Source organism: Schistocerca serialis, chromosome 3 (assembly GCF_023864345.2).
Source record: "Schistocerca serialis cubense isolate TAMUIC-IGC-003099 chromosome 3, iqSchSeri2.2, whole genome shotgun sequence".
NCBI lineage: Eukaryota > Metazoa > Arthropoda > Insecta > Orthoptera > Acrididae > Schistocerca > Schistocerca serialis.
Window position 1 is genome coordinate 994,162,718 of NC_064640.1, and position 26,088 is coordinate 994,188,805.

At 46.8% G+C, this 26,088-nt stretch overlaps 1 protein-coding gene across 5 annotated transcripts in view; it reads right to left on the reverse strand.

Annotated features, from left to right (window-relative positions):
* Window positions 1-26,088, reverse strand: part of LOC126471445 (sarcolemmal membrane-associated protein) — a 354,795-nt gene that overhangs the window by 150,193 nt on the left and 178,514 nt on the right. For all 5 annotated transcript variants that reach the window (XR_007586307.1, XM_050099624.1, XM_050099625.1 and 2 more), the window contains 2 exons: window positions 20,806-20,941; window positions 10,626-10,872 (listed from right to left, as the gene is read on the reverse strand). Coding sequence is in view for 4 of the 5 variants with exons in the window: in XM_050099624.1 (XP_049955581.1) it covers window positions 10,626-10,872; window positions 20,806-20,941 (383 nt within the window). In the remaining variant the exon portion in view is untranslated. The remainder of the gene's footprint in view (window positions 1-10,625; window positions 10,873-20,805; window positions 20,942-26,088) is intronic.

A 26,088-nucleotide genomic window follows, 5' to 3' on the forward strand; every position in this document is an offset into this window, starting at 1 on the left:
GACAGTATATTTTCCCTTGGAACTGAAAAACTTACCAATTCTTTTAATGTTTATGCTTTTATACATGGGCGTAGAATTTCCCGGCACTTTAGAAAACGAAACTCAGGGAAACAGACACGTTTTGGAAATATCTTTGATGTGCAGCAACATATACGCTGTGTTTTCTCGTATTATGAAAGTATACATTGGAATTCCATCAAACACCGTTTGTTACTTTCCGAATCATTGAACTCGAGATTGCGATGCGCTTTCTTAAGCCAATCATAGCTCATGTGACGTGATCTCGGCAGCCGATGACAGCGGATATTCAGAGCATAGGACACGTAATGTAGTCAGCCAACAGCAACATCACTGTTTCAACGCACAAATCGCTGAAGTGGCGTCAAATCAAAAGACTTGCACCCGGCGAACGATCTAACTGATGGGAGGCCCTAGTCACACGACATCATGACTATTAAGTACCACAAACACAGAAACAGGGAAGTTAATAGTTTAAATCAATATACATAATGCTGCTACAAGAAAAGCGAAGCTTTCACATATAATATTGGTCTCTAAGGTTAATAAGTTGCAAGAGAAACTAACCTTTCGCATATAATGTTGATCTTTGTTGGGCGTGTTACACTTAAAGATAGATCACACAAATGTGCCAGTAAAATTTTTAATAATGACATAAATTACTGATCTTCGGGGTTTGAAATTTTTCTAAATGGCTCGACATCAAAGAGTTGATTTTTAAAAGAGAGTCTAACGCTGTGTGATTTAAGAAATTCATGGTACATTTTCGCACATAGTTCAACTTATGTAAAAGGATATTTACTTTGAAAGTAACACTTTTCAAACCACCATTCGCAATATTTTCCTGCGACCTGTTAGAAATAGGTTTGTTTCAGTAGTTGCCAGAGAGCGCAGATACCAGGCGACACCGCGCTTGTGCAGCTACCAAGCCTGTATGTCAGTACGTGTAAAACATTGAAAGATTATACATTATGTCATAAAAGAAGCAAGACAAACACTTCGTTTCAAATACATTAACTGTCTCTGCGGAAAAGGTTAATTTCTTCAGCAAACAGACAAAAATAAATTCATTGTTCTACAAGGCGATTAATGCTTGACTGTCAGAAAGGTGGAAATAAAATCAAATCTGAAACTAACAACATATTTTAGCCTTCCGTAAATATGTGAATGTATTTTAATTCACTTGATAGCTCTCAGCCACAGATATCCATTTTGTTTTCATTTGACGTGAGAGTAAACGAAGGGGAAACAGCAAAATCACTAAATGTAAACACGGGTCACGTAGACACTACTCCCTATAACTCAGACTTCTCTGCGCATCAGCCCCAGATATTTGTGAATCGGGTAAATACTGAAAAAAATCGGATTTTCAAAAATATGTTCATCTTGTAGGGCAGATCTTTCTGAAAAGTCTGAAACATAAAACGTATGTGTTTGAGGATATGTAGGACATGTTATTTGGTCTTAAGTGTGCCAAAGTGTAGTACCATGCCTCTTCATACAGCATTCTTCTATCGCACATCACTGTATTTCACTCTGTGGAACTGAAACATGTATATTTTGTAATGGATGCCATCAAACTATATTCAGGACAGTGGGAATTAAAATGTCCTGTGGTGCCTCTCCTGCTCCCAGGCAGCCGGTTTGACATTCTGACCAACTCAAAATGAATGGGATTATTTGTAACTGGGAGAACAAGAAGACCTCAGAAAATTTGCACTATTTATTGCCTATTAGGTAATAACTTGCTGTTTTGTGTGACATGAAATTAAATATAGGGTACATAAAACCAGTAAAGACAAGAGACAAGCAATACAGTACACATTTCTTCAATACTTACCTCCTAGCATTTTTTTCTTTCTAATCTTGCTACAGCTTTACATGGCATCCTTTCTGTGAAACCTCATCAATGTTCGTCAAATGTTTTGCTACATGAAAAATCGAAATGTCGTCGTCTAATACTCAAAAAGCTGTTAATACAAATAGTATTCACGACTGGTGTAGTTTCTTGATCTGATTACGTCCTGTTGTCACTATCTGTTAGATAAAATAAAATAGGCCTTCTAATATTGCAGCAATTGTAACACACACCAAATAAATGAAACTGTTTTGACGCAAACGGTCATTTTTATAATACGACAGAATATAATTCATGAAGTACCAATACCAAATGCCTATGAGGCCTACTACAGACAAAAAGCTTTCTGTTAGGAAATAGTTTCACATTTCATTCACATGCTCCAGTTTCTCAAGTATGAGATCGAAAAGTAGTAGTAAGAAATGTTTACATAATTTTGGAATCATCATATTCTTCCATAATTTTTGTGATGTCCTCCTTTCTTCTCCATCCTTATTCTAACAATCAATCTTGTCATCACTAATTTTGTAACTATTCCTGGCATTGTCAAAACTTATTTCAATTCATTTTCTTGGATACACTGAGAAGATAATACGTAATCTTTCTTGCCTGTTATTCCTGCTAGTAATTTATTTCCACTCTAGTAGTCCAAATCTATGCATTTCGATAGTAATTATAACAACGCTGATCATTCACAAACCCAATCAACCACATAATCAGACAGCGATTGCCATTCATCCGTTTGGCTTTACTCCAATCAGCTCGTATAGCCTCATCCCCTTTTGTCTGCGAAAAGTTTATTTCTAGATACGAAGAGGATTCTCCTGACAGACACATCACGTACACTATGCACGCATTCAAAAATCAACTTATGATTCATTCAGAAATCAACTCAAAATGTGTTCAAAAATGTTCAAAAACCAACAGGGATGCATTTCAAAGTATTATGAATAATCAATAGACCAACGTGTGCTGGATGCTAGGCACTTTGCGAAACAAGATTCATTGCCTCAAGAATATGAATTTGGTGGCCCCTTTTTCCGGTAACACCTAACTGCTTGCACAGCCAACAGCCACATTCCTGTAGCCAGAAGTGGGACAATCTACTACTCAAACATGACTCAACTGTGCATGTGCATGAGCCCGCTCGTAACTGCTAAAACAAATTTAATGTAAACAGTTGTGACTTCACACACATAGGAAGCAATTTGTTGTTAAGAAGCATTGCAGAGTCTTCCTAAAGCCTTTGATACATTTTGCTGTTGGCAGATGCTTGCATGAGCAATGTGTGTCTTCGTTGTTGTATATGGCGCATTCCCTTTGCAATTTAAGTTATTTTTGTTTTTTCTCTCGTTTATGTTTTATTATTGAAGAATTATTCAGCAGTAGTGAGATACAGTAATATCCTTTGTTATAGTAATGGTTCTTACCAGTCAAATCTACCAAAATTTAACTGAATACTAAAACAATGAAAAATTCCCAGAATTCATAAAAATTCCCGGGTTTTTCCCGGTTTTCTCCCGGATGAAAAAATTCCTAGGTTTTTCGTGGTTTTCTCCTGGATGAAAAAATTCCTGGGTTTTTCCCGGATCTCCAGGTTGTCCTGGGTCGTATACACCCTGAGCGAACATTAATGAGGCTAATTCGACAACAGCTGTCGATCTCAAGGGGTATTTCCTAAGTTTCAGAACTGGGATACCATGCTTTCTCACCAGTGAGATGAGAAGCTACCCTCAATCCAAGGTGGTGACAAGTGCGTGGTGCTGGCTACCTACCGATAGGTGTTTGAGCACGTGGCTGTGGATGTAGTCTGGCCCTGGAGACGTGTCAGGGAAAAGGGCTAGGAAGCTAAGGAATTCCCACTTCCTGAATAGAGCATTATATGCCTCTAGGGGATGCAAAATGTTCAGTGATAACATCTGGTTCAGGAAGACTGCCGGCACAGCTGTGGGGGACCTGTGTCCATAGAGGCATCGAACCTTTACCCAAACCTGCTATGGAGGGGTACGCGGTCCGATGGTAGTAATATCCCATATCCTGCATCCTTGCCTCTGTCATTTTATTTGGTAGTAGATCTGTAAATGTAGCCGTTTTAAAGGTTCTCCATCAATGGATGCCGCTTAAAGCTTGGGACATCCCGTCTTTGATCTGTAATGGCCATGATGCGCCTGCTACTGACAGAACAGCTGCAGTGTGCCACGGACAGCTGCCTCAGTACCACACATGGCAGGATGCTAAGGGCAACGGCAGAGGCAAACTAATCAGCATTGTTGAGAGAGCCCATCATGTGGGTGGATGCCCAGGCGAGTGATGCTGAGGAAGAGACAGGTTGATTGGAAAATGCTCACTGTCACACAGATAATCATGGACTACAATACTACAATATCGATGGGATAAGACTAGTGCTTCAAATGGAAAGATCAATGACCAAACAAGACCCATATGCCACACTGGAGTGAGTGAGGGCACCAGTATTCAAGAGACAAAGATCGAGCTCTAAGAGCAAGTTTTGATAGCTTTACCTAGGCCAGTAGTCGTAGATGTTATGTTTTCGATGGACACAAAGGGCTTGTCTGCCCTAGTTTCAGGGACAGAGGAGAAAAACAAAGCTCTACAACCACCAACCTGTGGCTCCTACAGCCACTGGCAAGTATCTGGATGCAGATCGTCAGGATCCTTGGAGGAGAGTGTCCGAAGGTAACCATTCCATGTGAGAGATGTCAGATGTTGCTTCTCTGGCTGGCGATTGGGGACAGAAGTCTGCCCTGGGTGGGGAGTCGACACTCCCAAAGTGGGCGTGGGGCAAACAGTAGGAGAGGGGACCCCAACCATTAGGGTAATGTGTGTAGTCAAGTGGCTCCAAGGGCCTAACATAAAAAACATGAAGGGTGAGGCTACCATTTGATGACATTGTCATAGCTGTAGTAAACATCATTATCAAACATAGGGGATGCAAATGATCACGTTTCTTCTTGACGACCTGATAAGTGAGTCACTCAAGAGTCTCGCATTCTTGGATTTTCTTTTCTCTTTAAAAGACACTGCATTCCAGTGAACAGGGGGAATAGTGCTCCCTGCAGCTGATACAGTTATGGGAGGGACACAAGGAGTGTCCATGTGCAACTGACATCCATAATTCGTACAGACGGGGCTGATGTTAAAATGTGAAGACATGCTCAGATCTCGTGCATATGAAGCAGTGCATGGAAGGGGGAACTTATGGTTTCACGTTGCATCGATACACATCAGCTTGATCTTTTCAGGCAATGAGTTATCATCAAGCGTCAAGATGCAGGCCTCACTATCAACCCTATTGTCCTCTGGACTCTCGTTAAGACACGACAGACAAAATGTACACTCCATCACTCCAAACTGGCACATAGCTCGTCCTATGTCTGCAAAAGGAGGAGGCAATGGGATATGATACCTTGTACTATACTGAGGCTGTTACAGGAGAGAGTGTCACAGGAATGTCACCCAGCTTGTCACAGGCGACCAGCACCGGTGACTGAATGGGGGATGCCATTTTTATCAGAACTGAATGACTTTTCATTTTCAAAATCGCTGCTACTTCCCCAAACCCTTCCTCAAGGTGTTCAACAAAGAATGATGATGGAGTGGTCAAACAGGAATCTCCATTTGTCCAAGAGCAAACTAAGTATTGTGGGAATGATTTCTCCCCTTGTCTCTTACCCCTACATTCGTCCTACAGCATAGCCAGAGAAGGAAATGTTGTGGGGCTATATATCTCTGCATTATAGTAATACTTTCTTTCTGAAGAGATGCTGGGGCCATACAGCTACCAGCAGCAGAAAATTTAATCCTCTTCATTTGCCTTGGTGCCACCCACTCTGAGCAGTTAACCGTTGCCTAGAGTCCCTACGGCTCAGACACTAACAGTGTAATCTGTGGGTAATCACCCTGAAGGTACTTGACAAACAGCCCCCCCCCCCCCCCCCCCCCCCCCCAAGATTGGTTTTGAGTGGACTATTTTTGCCTGAAAAGAAGGGTGAAATGATAGAAAGCCACAAGAGGTGGAATGTACACTACACTGAGCAACCTTCCTTGCACTATCTGCATTCTGTAAAATCTGGAAGAGGAATGGTAGGTCAGACCTAATATTGGGGACCATACAGTGAAGGACGAAAAGTTGTAGAAAAATGCCAGAGGAGAGAAAAATGAGTTTTCAAAATCATAAATGAAATACAAGCATAATCAGTGTCAATAAGACCATCCAATGGAAAGGCAGATGAGAAAAAAAGAATAGTATAAGGATAGACCTGCAGTACAGAAAGGAAAGTCGTGCAGCAAGGGCCAAGGGCCCCAGGGTAGCCACGCACATAGTCCAAAGAAATGTGAGCCCCTGGGCAAGTTCTGTAGTATGTTGTCATATTTCTCTTTACTGCTTGCACTAAAATATAATTTCAAACAACTTTGATGATGATGATGGCTTTTATGATTTCAGAACAGCAGTTAAATGTTGCCTCAATGCAACAACTTTTGAAATTTCTACGGTTGTATGGTGTCACCGCCAGACACCACACTTGCTAGGTGGTAGCCTTTAAATCGGACGCGGTCCGTTAGTATACGTCGGACCCGCATGTCGCCACTATCAGTGATTGCAGACCGAGCGCTGCCACACGGCAGGTCTAGAGAGACTTCCTAGCACTCGCCCCAGTTGTACAACCGACTTTGCTAGCGATGGTTCACTGACAAAATACGCTCTCATTTGTCGAGACGATAGTTAGCATAGCCTTCAGCTACGTCAATTGCTATGACCTAGCAAGGCGCCATTACCAGTTACTATTGATACTGTGAATAATGTACCGTCCAGAGCGACTTTCACCATTAATGGATTAAAGTTAAGTATTCCACCAGCTACGTCCGTTTTTTCTAAAGTCTTATTCCCTTGTCCTGTTCCAGACCTCACGCCAGCCTGCGTGAGCTAAAACGCGTGCCTTTCGGCTTCCTCTAGTAACACGGTGTTGGCTCTCCTGCCAACCACAACAGGTTGTTTGGGTTAAAGTCACCAAAGAAAAGGCAGGAAATTGACACACACACACACACACACACACACACACACACACACACACACACACACACACACACACACACACACAAATTTAGTAACACTAAACAGTGGGTGAAAACAAAAGTGTTTAAAAAAGGGGAAACAGATGAAGCTATAAATACTTTCACTGCCATGGCTGGGAATGACATGTTGATTGAAGTCTGAAAAGAAGGAATATCTGAAAAAATTATTCCATACCTAAAAAAGAAAAATTGTTTTTACAGTGAACTAACAAAGTAGCCACTGTTTGAAGAGCACTTTATACTCATTAAAACTTTTAAGAACCTTTTCTATATTGCCTAAGTGAAAGTACTGTGCCCTAGATTTTTTCATATTAATTATTTCAATAACAAAATTTTCAAGGACAAGCTATGAGCCTAATATTCAAGACTTAAGTACTTGTTTTTATATTTTATGAATAAAATTTATAAAAAAATCTATTTTCTCCTTTCTTTAATGTTATCCATAACTTCTTGTTTGCTTACTCTGCACTTAATAATTTAGGACACTCAGCCCAGTTTTAAGGGCACAGGAGTTGGCACATACTCTTTTCATAAAATATTCCAACAAAATAGGTAATTACAACAATAACATTCCAAACGTGACAATAAGCTTTCACGAGTATTTATATGCAAGTTCTTCCAGTGTTTTTACACTTCTTTTGGAAGAAATATAGAAAACTGTAATAGTGACAATGTTATTTCTGTTTTTGTCAGAACTTAGATTGTTGCACTTAAAGGTGGTTATTGTTCTTTGTCTAAACTTACAAACCCATACCAATGATGCTGATTTTCAGTAGGCTTTTGGAACATATACTGTGTTTGCACATTATGAATTACCTGAAAGAAAACAATCTATTGACACAGTTGTATGGATTAAGAAAATATCATTCTTGCAAAACACTTTATTCACATAAAGTAATGAGTGCTATCGATAGGTGATCTCAAATTGATACCATATTTCTAGATTTCGAGACGACTTGACACCATTTCTCACTAGAGATTTCTGAACAATGGAGTATCGTTCCAGTTGTGTGACTAGATTCATGATTTTCTGTCACAAAGGTCACAGTTCATAGTAAATGATGGAAAGACATAGAGTAAAACAGAAGTGGAATATCACACTCCCTAATGAAGTGTTCTAGGCCCTCTGATATTCTTAACCTATATACATGATTTAGGAGACAATCTGAGCAGCCATTTTAGATTGTTTGCAGATAATGCTGTCATTTACCATCTAGCAAAGTCATCAGAAGATCAAAGAGAATAGCAAAATGACTTAGACACTGTACCTGTATGGTGCAAAAAGTGGCAATTGTCTCTGAATAACGAAAAGAGTGAGGTCATCCACAGGAGTATGAAAAGAAATCCATTAAATTTAAGTTGCACGATAGATCACACAAATCTAAATTCTGTAAATTCAACTAAATACCTATGGATTACAGTAACGAATAACTTAAATTAGAATGCTCACATGGATAATGTTGTGTGGAAAGCAAACTGAAGACTGTGATTCACTGCCAGAACACTTAGAAAATGCAACAAATCAAGTAAAGGGATTGCTTATACTACACTTGTCCACTCTCTTCTGGAGTATTGCTGCGCAGTATCAGATAGAATTTATGAAGGAAATTGAAAAAAATTCAAAGAAGGGCATCTTGTTTTGTATTATTGTGAAATGTGGGAAAGAGTGCCACAGATATGATATGCAAATTGGGCTGGCAATCATTAAAACAAAGGCTTTCTTTTTACTGAGGCAGGATCTCCACACAAAATTGCGGTCCCAAACTTTCTCCTCGTAATGTGAAAATATTTTAATGGCACCCGCCTATATAGGGCAAAATGATCATTGCAATGAAATAGGAGAAATCAGAGCTGGCCGAAAGTATTTAAGTGTGTGTTTTTCTCCTGCGTTTTTTGAGAATGGAATGGTATGGAAATAGTCTGAAGGTGTTTTGATGAAACCTCTGCTAGGCACGTAAGTGTGAATTGCAGAGTAGTCATGTTGGTGTACGGATTTAGAGAAACAATGGAAAACCTTCATGCAAGTCCACTGTCTCCAGCACAGTATCACTTCATTCAGTGTCAACTAATAGTGCAAGTGAAGGAGAAGAAAGGGGGGAAGGAGACGAATCAAAGAAATAGAACAAAAAGGAACGTTTGAAGGGAGGACTGAATGTTATCCTTTACACAAACTTTGAAAAAAGTTTCCTCTCTTTACAATGATGTTCACTACAAATACCAGTGAATTAAGAAAAAGTAAACAACAATCAGAACTGGCATGTAAAATGTCATGAGGAAGCAGTATATAAACAAACCAAAATTTTTCTTGTGGGTTGCACAACACATGAATTATAAACTGCATATTGCTGCCATTTGAAGAGTAAAAACATTAACAGCTAAAACAATTGACAACACTGCTCTCAGTATCTTTTCTAAATTTTACTTATACAGTGCTACTACTGCAAAATCATGTAACAACTGTTAGTACCTCATGAACCACAGGTGGGCAACGAGCAGCTTGCGGGAAGGCTCCAGCCCTTGATTGTTTTCAATCTGGCCCAGAGAAGAAATTCACAAAATTACTCCTACCTGTTTGTCCACTGTGATTGTCTATCACAATGCCATATTTTGGTCCTCTATTCTTCCTCATATTAACATTAGTAAATAATTCTTGTCAATTGTGGACACATTAGAACACACTTTAAACTGAAGGCTTCTGTGATGAATTAGTTACAATTATTTCTTTTTTAGGTTTTTTTTTCTCATGATGATATTTCAGTATGCCTGGCAACCCACCTTCACAGTTGTCGTTAAAATCATATGTAAAGACACAATGCTCACAACACATAAATAAATGTAAACATCTGAAGAATGGGTGAACATAAAATGAATGTACTCTCAAATATACGAGTTTCAAAGCATAATTTGTTGGTGTGGTGTTTTAGTAAGGAGTGCCACTCGTACTGGCACATTATCCCACAAAAAGACGTTACAGTTCTCACTTTATGTGCTAGGAGTGCTGATGTCGCGTCACATGTCGAGGCAGCCCACAATCTTAAGAAAGAATGTGAATCACGTCTGCCAATCACCAAAGGTTGCCCATGCCTGATGCTTCAATATGGTACACTGACATCATGGTCTTTTCAGGTGAGCTACTTCTGTACAGGAATAAAAATGCTGTTGAGGTATAATTTGCTAGTACATTTTCTGACCACATCCTCTAAGATATTGGGCTAAAACAATAAATTAAAGTAGCAATTTCAATGCCAAAAACAGCTTAATCCTTAATTTCTCATATCATAAGAAGTTACTGACCTGTGTATCTGTTTAACAGATTCAGAACTTGTTTTTGGTGTGGCATGAAACTTTCAGGAATAAGATACCAGACAGTTTTAAGAGAGAATTACATTAGACCATTAATTTAAAAAAATCTTGTCTGATATTTATATGATATTAAATTATGTAAGAAAGGAAACAAACAAATTGTCAAAGGTATTGCAACATTCTGACAATGGTGTTGAAATGAAATTACTTTTTACAAGTAAGCAGTAAGCAGTAGCAGTAATGGCAACTGTAATCTCATACTCAGACAGAAGCATCTAAACACAGAGACAGCATTGCATATGCAATTTTAACCTTCTTAACTAAACCTCATAGCAATACAGGCACTACATACCAGTGGAATCAGTCTCCTTCATTGTCTCAGAGTTCTCTTTCATATCAAGGATTGAATGACTGTTGTTAAGACATGTTTGAAGCAATGCACGTTGTCGCTGCGATATAAGATCACTGTCTTTAGTAACAGCATCAAGCCTTGCTTGGAGTGCTGCCTCCGAGTACAACTGGTCTTCCACTTGGGCAGACAACTCTCGTTTCTCTTGCTCTAGCCGCTCACATATTTCACGGTGTTGTTCTTCAGTCTCCTGCACACAACCAAGTTACTTAATTACATATAACAAGAAGCTTTTCTTCGAGATACAGAATAGATACTTTTTAAATTATAAAATGTCCAATTACATACTGCTTAAATCAGTACACAATATTTAGAAGAAACTCAAGAGGCAAGTAGCACGACTAAATGTCAATTGCTACAAACTCTTTGGTGATGTTATACAAAATATTTAATGTTCAGGGTGGTTAATAAGTTAATTTTTTTGAGAGGAAATGTACAGGCAGTGTCAAACATCGTTGATCCTTTTAACAATAGAATTCAAAATAAAATCTACTTCATGGTACATTAATTAATGTAATTAATGCGCAGGAAGGGAAGGGGGGGCGGCGGAGGGGGGTGGTCGGCGGCGGCGGAGGGGGGTGGTCGGCGGCGGCGGAGGGGGGTGGGCGGCGGCGGCGGAGGGGGGTGGGCGGCGGCGGCGGAGGGGGGCGGGCGGCGGCGGCGGAGGGGGGCGGGCGGCGGCGGCGGAGGGGGGCGGGCGGAGGGGGGGGGGGGCGGCGGCGGCGAATGGGGGTCGGCGGAGGATGGGGTCGCCGGCGGATGGGGGGGCGGATGGGGGGCCGCGGCAGAGGGGGCGGCGACGGATGGGGGTCGCGGTCGCGGAGGGGGGGCGGCGGCGGATGGGGGTCGCGGTCGCGGAGGGGTGGCGGCGGCAGAGGGGGTGGCGGCGGCAGAGGGGGTGGCGGCGGCAGAGGGGGTGGCGGCGGCAGAGGGGGTGGCGGCGGCAGAGGGGGTGGCGGCGGCGGCGGAGGGGGGGCAGGGGGGGCGGCAGCGGCGGAGGGGGGGCGGCGGCGGAGGGGGGGGGCGGCGGAGGGGGGTGGGGCGGCGGAGGGGGGGGGGCGGCGGCGGAGGGGTGGCGGCGGCGGCGGACGGGGGGCGGCGGCGGCGGAGGGGTGGCGGCGGCGGCGGAGGGGTGGCGGCGGCGGCGGAGGGGTGGCGGCGGCGGCGGAGGGGTGGCGGCGGCGGCGGAGGGGTGGCGGCGGCGGCGGAGGGGGCGGCGGCGGAGGGGGGCGGCGGCGGAGGGGGGCGGCGGCGGAGGGGTGGCGGCGGCGGCGGAGGGGGGAGGCGAATAGGGGGAGGCGGCGGAGGGGGGGAGGCGGCGGCGGGGGGGAGGCGGCGGCGGAGGGGGGAGGCGAATAGGGGGAGGCGGCGGCGGGGGGGAGGCGGCGGCGGGGGGGAGGCGGCGGCGGGGGGGAGGCGGCGGCGGGGGGGAGGCGGCGGCGGGGGGGAGGCGGCGGGGGGGGAGGCGGCGGGGGGGGAGGCGGCGGAGGGGGAGGCGGCGGAGGGGGAGGCGGCGGAGGGGGAGGCGGCGGAGGGGGGGCGGCGGAGGGGGGGGGCGGCGGAGGGGGGGGGCGGCGGAGGGGGGGGCGGCGGAGGGGGGGGGCGGCGGTGGGGGGGCGGCGGAGGGGGGGCGGCGGAGGGGGGGCGGCGGAGGGGGGGCGGCGGAGGGGGGGGGGCGGCGGAGAGGGGGAGGCGGCGGAGAGGGGGAGGCGGCGGAGGGGGGAGGCGGCGGAGGGGGGAGGCGGCGGAGGGGGGAGGCGGCGGAGGGGGGAGGCGGCGGAGGGGGGAGGCGGCGGAGGGGGGCGGAGGCGGCGGAGGGGGGCGGAGGCGGCGGAGGGGGGCGGAGGCGGCGGAGGCGGCGGAGGGGGGAGGCGGCGGAGGGGGGGGAGGCGGCGGAGGGGGGGGAGGCGGCGGAGGGGGGGAGGCGGCGGAGGGGTGGGGGCGGCGGAGGGGTGGGGGCGGCGGAGGGGTGGGGGCGGCGGAGGGGGGGAGGCGGCGGAGGGGTGGAGGCGGCGGAGGGGGGGTGGCGGCGGAGGGGGGAGGCGGCGGAGGGGGGTGGCGGCGGAGGGGGGAGGCGGCGGAGGGGGGAGGCGGCGGAGGGGGGAGGCGGCGGAGGGGGGGAGGCGGCGGAGGGGGGGAGGCGGCGGAGGGGGGGAGGCGGCGGAGGGGGGGAGGCGGCGGAGGGGGGGAGGCGGCGGAGGGGGGGAGGCGGCGGAGGGGGGAGGCGGCGGAGGGGGGGAGGCGGCGGAGGGGGGGAGGCGGCGGAGGGGGGGAGGCGGCGGAGGGGGGGAGGCGGCGGAGGGGGGGAGGCGGCGGAGGGGGGCAGGCGGCGGAGGGGGGGAGGCGGCGGAGGGGGGGGAGGCGGCGGAGAGGGTGGAGGCGGCAGAGGGGGGGAGGCGGCAGAGGGGGGGAGGCGGCAGAGGGGGGGAGGCGGCGGAGAGGGGGGAGGCGGCGGAGGGGGGGCAGGCGGCGGAGGGGGGGCAGGAGGCGGAGGGGGGGCAGGAGGCGGAGGGGGGGCAGGAGGCGGAGGGGGGGAGGCGGCGGAGGGGTGGAGGCGGCGGAGGGGTGGAGGCGGCGGAGGGGTAGAGGCGGCGGAGGGGGGGGGGAGTCGGCGGAGGGGGGGGGGGAGGCGGCGGAGGGGGGGGAGGCGGCGGAGGGGGGGGAGGCGGCGGAGGGGGGGGGGGAGGCGGCGGGAGGGGGGAGGCGGCGGGAGGGGGGAGGCGGCGGAGGGGGGAGGCGGCGGAGGGGGGAGGCGGGGGGGGGGAGGCGGCGGAGGGGGAGGCGGCGGAGGGGGAGGCGGCGGAGGGGGAGGCGGCGGAGGGGGAGGCGGCGGAGGGGGAGGCGGCGGAGGGGGAGGCGGCGGAGGGGGAGGCGGCGGAGGGGGAGGCGGCGGAGGGGGAGGCGGCGGAGGGGGAGGCGGCGGAGGGGGAGGCGGCAGAGGGGGAGGCGGCGGAGGGGGAGGCGGCGGAGGGGGAGGCGGCGGAGGGGGAGGCGGCGGAGGGGGAGGCGGCGGAGGGGGAGGCGGCGGAGGGGGAGGCGGCGGAGGGGGAGGCGGCGGAGGGGGAGGCGGCGGAGGGGGAGGCGGCGGAGGGGGAGGCGGCGGAGGGGGAGGCGGCGGAGGGGGAGGCGGCGGAGGGGGAGGCGGCGGAGGGGGAGGCGGCGGAGGGGGAGGCGGCGGAGGGGGAGGCGGCGGAGGGGGAGGCGGCGGAGTAGCAAAACTTGTTCAACTTCCATGGTTTGTTGCTTTGATTCTGGTGTGACATAGGCCACCCATGATTCATCGCCCGTAACAATTTGGCTTAAGAAATCATCACCATCATCGTGGTACCGCTCAAGGAAAGTCAATGCACTGTCTAAATGTTTGGTTTTGTGCACAGTTGTCAACATTTTCGGTATCCTATGTGTGCACAATTTTCGGTTATTCAAGTGCTCGGTCACAATGCCATACAAAACACTATGAGAAACATTAGGTAAGTCAACCCACAAGGAGGAAATCGTAAAGCGTCTGTTTTCTCTTACCTTATTTTTCACTTCCTGCACCAAACTTTCATTAATGACCAAAGGACGCCCACTCCCTTTTCATCACGCACATTTGTGCGGCCATCTTTAAATGCTCTCACCCACTTTCATAACATTCCATCACTCATAATGTGTTCTCCGTAAACTGCACAGATCTCATGATGAGTATCAATCGCTTTTAGGCCTTTAGCACTATGAAATAATATAACAGCCCACACTTCACTTCACAATCAGCAGGACTCACGATTATCGGAGGCATCTTAAACACTCAGTACACAACTTAAGCAAGGAAGAATCAGACTAATGGCATCAGTGCATAGATTAAGGTACAGGCTTTCATGTAAAAATAAAATTATTGAGATATCTTAGCACGTTTTTTTTTTTTAATTTCAAAACGGTACTTAAAAAACACGCCTCGTACATTATACACATTACACACATTATACACTTACGGTAATTTGGGGAGGAAGGGCATGGTTTTCTTGATATCTATTTACTACATAATTTAATTATGCGTGTTTAAATTGAAAAATATGAGAGAAATTCTAAAAAATAGGGGATTTTTGAACAGTTGTCATTAGGATGAACACTGAGTACAATTGTAAATTCTAAACAAGCACATTCAGTCAATGTTACTGTGTTAGAAAGACACACACACACACACACACACACACACACACACACACACACACACACACACACACACACAGCACCTAGTTTTATTTAAATACTACTGTCACAATCAGACTCATACAATCGTAAGTACTAAGAATGAAATTAATAGTTAATATTGTCATGCTGAGGAAAGTGTAAGTAAACGAATGACAAACACTAACTTCACTTAACGAAGGTTTATTGAGCTCTTGCACTTACAAGAGTGTGGAGTGAAGTGCCTCTGGCCAGAACATGTACGGTACATATACAGAACATTTCGGTACAATGATTCTTGCAATTTGTGGATACTTCTAGAATGTACTCTAAGCGAATATAGGAATTGAAATTATACAATTCAGGGGAGTTTTGAACTCACGACCGTCCAAGCAAGTGTTACATCCTCCTAGTCCGGGAACAAGTCATCAGCCCTGGATACTCTGACTCCTGATGACTGATGTCCACCCTGGCGGTGATTTTCTTAAAACTTTACTTACCACTACGTTCTTTGTCACCTGTCGCTGGAGCTTCGAATTTTCCCCTGGGTTGCAGGATCCTTATAGGCCTTCATTCGAATGACGTGGACCGTATCTCCGATCTTTCATCCTCTTGTGTCAGGGTCGAAATCTTCAACTTCATAAGTAACATCAGGTAACTGTCTTACAACTTTATAAGGTCCACAGTAGCGCCTGAGGAGCTTCTCAGAGAGACCAACCTTCCGAACAGAGGTGGAGATCCAGATGAGGTCACCAGGCTGGTAGACAAAAGGGCGGTGGCTCACATCATACCTTCGACGATAGTTTTCTTGAGCCTGCAACATGCAGTCGAGCTAACTGCCAAGCTTCCTCAGCTCTGGTTAACACCTGGCCGATGTAGTCATCGTCCACATCATCAGGTTGTAACGGAAACACAGTGTCCATCGTTATAGTTGCCTCATGCTCATTGACCAGGAAAAATGGTGAAAATCCTGTTGTGTCCTGTTTGGCGATGTTGTAGGCAAATGTCACGAAAGGTAGCACCTCATTCCAGTTGCTCTGCTCAACACTGACGAACACTGATAGCATGTAGGCCAAGGTCTTATTAAGGCATTCAGTAAGCCTGTTAGTTTGTGGATGGTAGGCAGTCGTCATGTGATAGTAATGTTGCACCAACAGTTTATCTCTGTCAAAAGATTCAATTGAACTTTCCCTGATTTCCATGATTAACGACCTTGGGGCACCGCGTTTTCATACAATGTCTTCTATGATGAATTTGGCTACCTCGAATACTTCGGCTGTTTGCACGGCTTTTGTAATGGCATAGCGTGTCAGATAATCAGTGCAAACCATAATCCATCTATTGCCACTAATAGACATTGGAAACCTTCTGAGGACGTCAATCCGAACAAGTGATGGACACTCCTAAATAAACCTGGCCAGAAAAATCTCTTGTGGATTCTATCGTATGTCTTAATAAATCCTAAATGTCCGGCCTCAGGTGCGTCATGGAATTTCTGTAGAACATCTAACCGCATGTGTTTAGGAACCTCTTTCCAAATGGATAGAAGTTTTTCTTGCAAAGTAATCCATTAACTACCTTGAATTGTCCTTTCACATCCTCTGACCGATTTAAGGCAACCATAATATGAGATGTTTTGGCATCCTCCTCCTGCTCAGCAGAGAGATCCTGGAGTGCAGTGAGACAGTCACTATATTCATCAAAGTCTTGATGGTCCTGCACAGGGTTTCTTGAGAAACATTCGGCATCTTGCTGTTTTCTTCCACTTTTGTACACTATGGTAATGTCATAGTCTTGAAGATGTAGTGTCCACCTGGTGAGTCGTCCTGTTGGATCCTTAAGACCTGTCAACCTACAAAGTGAATAATGGTCCGCAACAACTGTGAACAGCCTTCCATAGAGATACTGTAGAAATTTGCACATGGCCCAGATCACAGCAAGACATTCTCTTTCTGTGGTTGAGTAGTTTCTCTCAGCTTTTGTAAGTAAGCATAGGCTATAACCTTCTCTTTTCCATCCGAAATCTGCACAAGAACAGCACCAATCCCATACCCACTGGCATCTGTGTGTATTTCTGTAGGTGCTCTCTCATCATACAGATCAAGTACAGGGCCAGTCGTCAGAGCTTTTCACAGCACATCGAAAGAATCTTGTTGGGCACCACCCCAGATAAAGTTAGCATCGGCTTTTAAAAACTCTTGGAGTGGCCTAGCTTTGATACAAAAGTCTTTCATGAAACGACGGTAATAAGAATACAGATTATGCTTATCCATTACGGATATTTTAGAACCGTGACTGTATATTAATGTAAATAAATTATACACAACTGCAACCAGTCACTTTTTCATTAATAATGCTTTATTACATTAACCGGTTTTCGAACCCTTTCAGGTTCATCTTCAGATGATTTCGGCAGAATCCGGGAAGTTACATCATCTCTCTGCCATAGAACCAGCACCCAGCATTATGCTACTACCAGTAATGATGTAACTTCCCGGATTCTGCCGAAATCATCTGAAGATGAACCTGAAAGGGTTCGAAAACCGGTTAATGTAATAAAGCATTATTAATGAAAAAGTGACTGGTTGCAGTTGTGTATAATTTATTTACAATAAGAATACAATCCGAGGAAGCTTCTTACGCCTATAATACTTTTAGGAATAGGGAATTCTGTTATAAATCTCATATTTTCTGGGTCTGGCTGAACACCTTCGTTTGACACAAGGTGCCCAAGTGTTTTGATTTCTTTTGCTCCAAAGTGACACTTTCTTGGATTAAGTTTCAGTCCAGCTTGTTGGAGACACTTAAGAACAGCCCTCAGTCTTTTTGTGTGTTCATCAAATGTCTCTGAGAATACTATAATGTCATCTAAATAACAAAGACACATTGTCCACTTCAGGTTCCTCAGAAGATTATCCATCATCTGTTCAAAAGTTGCTGGTGCATTACACAAACCAAACAGCATTGCCTTAAACTCATACAGGCCCTCAGGGTGATGAATGCAGTTTTCTCAAGATCAGCCTCATCTACTTCGATATGCCAATATACTGAGTACATGTCCATGGTCGAGAAAAACTGAGCCCCTTCAGACTATCTAGTGTATCATCAATTCATGAAAGAGGGTAAATGTCCTTTTTAGTTATTTTATTAAGCTTCCTGTAACCAACACGAAAGCACAAACTGCCATCCTCCTTCCTGACGAGAACCACTGGTGATGACTATGTGCTCTGTGAAGGCTGAATGATGTCATTCTTCTTCATTTTCTCTACCTCATCGGAAATTATTCAGAAAGTCCCCAGTGCTAATCCAGTGCTTCACCGTCGATATGTCTAATTTCTGTTCACCTGTGGATTGAAGAATTCAAAGAACTATTGAAGAATGGCAAGAAGCCGCTTCTGTTGTTCCTTAGTGAGATCTGGTGATAGTCGAGCTAGTAAATCTTGTCTCGTAGTGCTAGTGCTAATTTCGCCCACAGACTCGGCATGGGAGGTTTCTATGACGCTCAACTGTTCTGCAATTAATGGCTCAGAGTTTGCTACGCACATGTGTCTTGGAAGGATCTGCGGTTCTTGGCGACAGTTAACAATCCACAATTCACCAAATCCATTCTTAAATGAGATGACAGAAGCTGGGATGACCAAGTTATTCTTCAGTGGTATGCTTCTCTTACATTCCACTACAATATCCATTGGTTGATGCATGGCATGACACATGACAGCTACCTTTCTAGTGTTGACTGCAGGAATGATCACTTCATCCAGCATACACAGTCTCCACACACTCGGATGCACATCTTCCTGTCCACAGTATCTCATCTTGTCGTAGCATAATTTCGAGCGACCACAATCTATAATTGCCTGTGAAGCTTTCAGAAAGTCCCATCCGAGAATGACATCATGACTACACACTTGTAAGATGACGAATTCTAAGGGCTGTGTATGGCCACTTATACCCACATGAGTGTCATCTTCCTGTAGGTTTTACATATTTCCCATTAGCCACCTTCAGCAGAGATGTTTTGTTGTTGACGAATACGGTTTTCTGCAATTGGCGACGGTACTTCTCCGAAATGACTGAATATGATGCTCCAGAGTCCACAAGAGCTTGTCCTGGTCGGCCATCCATGAGGATATCAAAGTAGTTTCCTATCATTTTTGTAGTGATCGAGGGCAGAGGATTTTTCTCTTCGGCGGCCTGACCTCCAAGGAAGGTCGCATCCTTTAGTTTTCCAGGTTGCAGCAGCTACGTGATCGGCTGGAGCTTCTAAATGGCGATGGAGACCTGGATCGGCGTGTTGGTGAGCGTCCTCTCCAATGGGTAGCTTGCCGCGATTGTGACCTATATCGTCCAGCACCCAAATCATCTTGTTGATCTTCGCCGTCCCGGAGCTGGCGTCAGCTAAGATCAGTCTGCTGTCTTCTGGTGTGGGCGTCATCAAATATCCGCCGCATTTCTCAACAATAGCACACTGCATGTCCCGGTAGTCTGCAGTGGAAACATACTGGTTGGTTATCCTGGGTCCTCCAGACATCAGTCTTCCTTGGTGCCCAAACAGATTCCTCATGTGGCATTGTAGGAACGTAACTTCGCCTGGGTCTCGACTTTTCACCGTTTTAAAGGGAAATGAAGGATGAGAGATTGGATTCAATGTCTGTTCCACTTCCTCCCTTATGACATATTGAAGTGTCTAGGTTTTCTGTTCGCCGTGCAATGAAAGTTCCTCCTGTACTTCCTCTCTCACTATCTGACAAAGAACACTTGTGAAATCAGTTTCTTCCTCCATCACAGACATCGACACAATGTTTGGAAGCTGTTCGAACTTCTTGCGTGTAATTCTCTTTTGATGCATTGTCTTGATATACTGGCACCATTTTATGAAGTCGTCTGCTGTCAACCTCCTTCAAGAGTAGAGCTTGATACATGCCCTCAGCAACACCCTTCATGAGATGTGCAACAATTATCTTCCTCCTTCATTCAAAGATACACTATTTTACACAGCTCCAAGACGTCCTGAACGTAGGATGCTGTTATTTCTCCTTGATGCTGTGCCCTGCACTTTAATTTGTCTTCAGCCCTGCACTTCTGCTGTTGTGTGTCACCGAAATACTTGCGCAGTTCCACTTGGAATACTTCCCAGTTTGTGAACTTCTCCTCGTTGTTCTCATACCATTGCTTGGCAGTGCCTTCCAAGTAGAAAAATACTTTAGCCAAACAAATGGTGTCATCCCATTTGTTAAATATGGCTATACGCTCATATACCTTCAGCCACTTGTTTGGATCTTTGCCATCGTCACCAGAGAACCCGGAAGGATGTCATGTGGTGGCACACAGTTGCTGTCATCGTAATGTCCTCCTCCTCTTCTGTCTCCGATAGATTGTGATCTGTTGAATATGGTTCAAACTCAGGTTTCTCGCCACATAAACAGCGGCTCTGTCGTGGCCTGATGGCAGTCACTGTGTCGTCGATAACGTGCGATATCACAAGTTCCAATACCCAGCGTCTCCACCAGCATAATGTCACGTAGAGGAAGATGTAAGCACACGAATGATGAAGACTAACTTCACTTCACTTAACGAAGGTTTATTCAGCACTTGTACATACAAGAGCGCGGAGTGAACTGCTGCTGGCCATAACACGTATGGTATACATACAGCTATAGAACATTCCGGTACAATGATTCTTGCCATTTGTGGATACTTCTAGAATGTCCTCTAACTGAATATAGAAATTGAAATTTTACAATTCTGGGGAGTTTTGAACTCACGACCGTCCAAGCAACAGTCTAGAATCATAACCACTACACTACGACGACTGTGCTACTCCGCTTCTACTGTGACAATATCATTACAATACAGCAATTAATAACAATATTCATTATTCACAAACAATCTCGCATATGTACTTTGTAGACTGCATTAAATTACAGCATAATGTGATGCGCACCTGTACACATACCTGCAATTTGGATGCCAAGTCTTCGACCTTCTGAAGTTGAGTAGTGTATTTGTGAGCTAGCTCCTGAAGTTCCTGTTGGCTCCTTTCTCGCATATCCTTCAAATGGTCAACTTCATCTTCAGTGTTACTCAGAGTTCTATGTAATCACGGTAAGAAAAAAATTTTACATACACATTAAATAAAACAAATACAGGCATCTCTAGTTGACCTACAGTTGCACAAAAATGTGTATAAAGTTTCTGGGCTCAAGATAATGTGTGAAAAACTAAACAAACATAAGGCACGACAAGCAGATCAGGTGCTATATGTACATTACTTTACATCAGAATTAAACATCACCTTGATGAAGTGAAAAAGTAAATCTCTACAAATATCTGGAAAAAAGGAAGTTAGAAAATAAAACAACCTGTGATGAACTGGACGAAATGGCAGAAACCTGTGGCATGATCTGCACAAAGCTAAAGAAACAGACAGAGTGTGTGTGTGTGGTTTTTCTCTCTGTCTTTTTTTTTTTTTTTTTTATTTTATTTTTTTTTTGGGCGCACAACTTCAATGGTCATTAGCACCCAGACTATGTTAGGAATGCACCGCGAGGCACAAGTTTAAAACAGCAACTAAAAGGGAAAACACGATAAAAGACAGATTGACAGGCATAGGATTAAAAAAAAAGCATAATCAAATGTCCTTACAGAGGTTTGTCAAGTTGATAAAACGAAGAACGCGAGCAGCTGCTCCTGGGACATCCGCTAAAATGGCATCTAGAGTACATGGCAGGCCAAGATCAAGACGCAGTGTATTAAAATCCGGACAGGACGTTAAAATGTGGCGGACCGTCAGCAATTGCCCACATGGGCAGAACGGCGCCAGCTCAGCTGTCGGCAGATGGCGATGGCTGAACCGGCAGTGTCCAATTCGTAACCGGGCCAAAACAACCTCCTCCCGCCGAGAAGGGCGTTAGGAGGACGTCCAAGCCGCGGGAAGAGGTTTCAAGGCCCAAAGCTTGTTGTCCGAAGTGCAGCCGAATCGGCATGACACAGCGATAAAATGCGCCGACAAATGACCCTGCTAGAATCTGATGAAGGGACGCAACAAGAAGCTGTCCGAGGCTGAAGGACCGCAGCCTTGGCCGCGGCATCTGCAGCTTCATTCCCAGGGATACCGACATGGCCAGGAACCCACATCAGACCAATTGTGTGATTGGATTGAGGAGTTCCTAGATAACAGGACGCAGCATGTCATTCTCAATGGAGAAAAGTCTTCCGAAGTAAGAGTGATTTCAGGTGTGCCGCAGGGGAGTGTCATAGGACCGTTGCTATTCACAATATACATAAATGACCTTGTGGATGACATCGGAAGTTCACTGAGGCTTTTTGCAGATGATGCTGTGGTGTATCGAGAGGTTGTAACAATGGAAAACTGTACTGCAATGCAGGAGGATCTGCAGCGAATTGACGCATGGTGCAGGGAATGGCAATTGAATCTCAATGTAGACAAGTGTAATGTGCTGCGAATACACAGAAAGCTAGATCCTTTATCATTTAGCTACAAAATAGCAGGTCAGCAACTGGAAGCAGTTAATACCATAAATTATCTGGGAGTACGCATTAGGAGTGATTTAAAATGGAATGATCATATAATGTTGATCGTCGGTAAAGCAGATGCCAGACTGAGATTCATTGGAAGAATCCTAAGGAAATGCAATCCGAAAACAAAGGAAGTAGGTTACAGTATGCTTGTTCGCCCACTGCTTGAATACTGCTCAGCAGTGTGGGATCCGTACCAGATAGGGTTGATAGAAGATATAGAGAAGATCCAACGGAGAGCAGCGCGCTTCGTTACAGGATCATTTAGTAATCGCGAAAGCATTACGGAGATGATAGATAAACTCCAGTGGAAGACTCTGCAGGAGAGACGCTCAGTAGCTCGGTATGGGCTTTTGTCAAAGTTTCGAGAACATACCTTCACCGAAGAGTCAAGCAGTATATTGCTCCCTCCTACGTATATCTCGCGAAGAGACCATGAGGATAAAATCAGAGAGATTAGAGCCCACACAGAGGCATACCGACAATCCTTCTTTCCACGAACAATACGAGACTGGAATACAAGGGAGAACCGATAGTGGTACTCAAGGTACCCTGCGCCACACACCGTCGGGTGGCTTGCGGAGTATGAATGTAGATGTAGATGTAGATAAAGCTAACCGGAGAACAGTCTTCCACCAGCTGCTGAAGAGAGCGTTGGATCCGGTGCACGAAAGGGTGAACCGGATACGGATCACTGACGCTCTGGATGGCGCTCATGGAATCTGAGTAGATGACTTAAGCAGAATGTCGGTGGCGGCAGATGTAAAGAACAGCCTGGTAGAGAGCAAAGAGCTCAGCTGTGAAGACCGAACAATGGCCATGGAGCCGGTATTTGAAACTTTGTGCCCCAACAATAAAAGAACACCTTACCCCGTCATTGGTCTTAGAGCCATCTGTATAAATGAAAGTCATATTAATGAACTTCGAACGAAGTTCGACAAAACGGGAGTCGTATACCGAACCGGGGGTAACCTCCTTCGGGAGCGAGCTGAGGTCAAGGTGAACGTGAACCTGAGCCTGGAGCTAAGGTGGCGTTTGGCTCTCGCCCACTCGAAACGCTGCAGGAAGTGAAAAATCAAGGTGTTGACGGAGGCGACAAAAGCAAACTCCAGGGGGTAGCAGGGCAGAGACATACAACCCGTATTGACGGGCGAGAGAGTCATCAAAAAAAGGAACGATAAGACTGGTGGTCGGGCATTGACAGTAGCCGACAGGCATACCGACAAAGCAGTATATCGCGCCGGTAGGTGAGTGGCAATTCACCGGCTTCAGCATGAAGACTCTCGATGGGCCTAGTACAAAACACTCCGATCGCAAGACGTAAACCCCGATGTTGTATGGAGTTGAGACGGCGTAAGATGGACGGCCGTGCAGAGGAGTATACGAAGCTCCCATAATCCAGCTTGGAGTGGATGATCGACCGATATAGGCGAAGTAGGACGGTTCGATCCGCTCCCCACAACATACCACTGAGAACACTGAGGACATTTAGAGAACGGGTACAGCGGGCAGCCAAATATGACATGTGGAGACCAGCTAAGTTTCCTGTCAAATGTAAGACCTAAAAATTTTGTTGTCTCTGCGAATGGGAGAGCAACGGGACCGAGTCGTAAGGACGGTGGGAGAAACACTTTGTAGCGCCAGAAGTTAATACAGACCGTCTTCTCGGCAGAAATACGGAAGCCATTGGCGACACTCCAGGAGTAAAGACGGTCAAGAGAACGCTGAACACAGCGCTCCAGGAAACATGTACGCTGCGCGCTGCAATAGATGGTAAAACCATCCACGAAAAGGGAGCCTGATACATCAGCTGGGAGGCAATCCATTATTGGATTGATCGCTATGGCGAAGAGAACAACGCTCAAAACTGAGCCCTGTGACACCCCATTCTCCTAGCGAAACATGTCTGACAGGACAGAACCCACACGTACCCTGAACTGTCGATCCATTAAAAAGGAACGAATAAAAAGAGGGAGGTGACCGCGAAGGCCCTATGTATGCATGGTGCGGAGATTGCCCGCCCTCCAACAGGTGTCGTAAGCCTTCTCCAAATCAAAGAACACAGCCGCGGTTGGGCACTTCCGCAAGAAGTTATTCATAATGAAGGTCGACAAGGTAACCCGATGGTCAACAGCAGAGCGGCGCCTACGAAATCCACATTGTACATTGGTAAGTAGGCGTCGAGATTCGAGCAGCCACACCAAACGAGAGTTAACCATTCGCTCCGTCACCTTACAGACACAGCTGGTAAGCGAGATGGGTCGATAACTGGGAGGCAAGTGCTTGTCCTTCCCCAGCTTAGGAATCGGTACAACAATAGACTCGCGCCAGCATGTGGGAACATGCCCCGCAATCCAGATGCGATTATAAGTACGAAGAAGGAAACCTTTACCCGCAAGAGAAAGGTTCTTCAGCATCTGAATATGAATAGAATCAGGCCCTGGAGCGGAGGACTATGACCGGGCAAGTGCGTTTTCGAGTTCCCGCATGGTGAATGGGGCATTATAGCTTTCACGATTCAAGGGGCGGAAGTTAGGTGGCCTAGCCTCCTCTGCCTGTTTTCAGGGGAGGAAGGCAGGGTGGTAATGAGCGGAGCTCGAAACCTCTGCGAAAAAGCGGCCGAAGGCATTGGAGACATCCTCAGGGGCCACAAGGACGTCATTCGCGACTGTCCAGCCAGAAACTGGTGAGTGGACCTTAGTGACAGATAGCCGGTACAGGCTACCCCAGACAACAGAAGAAGGAGTAAAACTGTTGAAGGTGCTTGTGAAAGCAGCCCAGCTGGCTTTCTTGCTTTCGTTAATAATACGACGACACTGCGCACGTAATCGTTTACAATAGATACAATTCGCCACTGTAGGGTGGCGTTTAAAGGTGCGTAAAGCACATCGACGAGCACGTAAAGCGTCTCTACATGCTGCGGTCCACCAGGGGACGGGTACGCGACGTGGAGAAGAAGTAGTGAGAATGACTCCCGCGAGGTGTGCGACCTGACTATCGCAGCTTGTGAAGGTTTGATCCTGAAAGGTCGCCCTGGAAGAGAAGAGCCCCCAGTCTGCTTTGGAGATGTTCCAACTAGTTGAGCACGGAGAGGGGGTATGATGCAGGAGATGGATAACACACGGGAAGTGGTCGCTCAAATATGAGTCAGAAAGTGCATACCACTCAAACCGGCGTGCAAGTTGGGTAGTACATATAGGGAGGTCTAAATGGGAATAGGTGTGAGATGTGTCCGAAAGAAAAGTAGGGGCACCAGTATTGAGGCAGACAAGATTAAGCTGGTTGAAAAGGTCTGCTAACAGGGAGCCCCTCGGGCAGGATGCTGGAGGGCCCCAAAGGGGATCGTGGGCATTGAAGTCTCCAGTTAACAAAAATGGTGCAGGTAGCTGAGCAATAATTTGCATCATGTCTGCCCTGGTTACGGCAGACGACGATGGAGTGTAAACGGTACAAATGGAAAATGTAAAAGTGGGGAGAGTAATTTGGATGGCAACTGCCTGCAGGCCGGTGTGCAATGTGATGGGATCGTAGTAAATATCATCCCGTACCAGCAACATAACCCCTCCATGAGCCAGAATACCTACCACAGGGGGTAGGTCAAAACGCACAGAGGTGTAGTGTGCCAAGGCAATTTGATTGCATGGGCGTAGCTTCGTTTCCTGGAGGGCTACGACGAGCGGACGGTGCAAGCGGAGCAGCA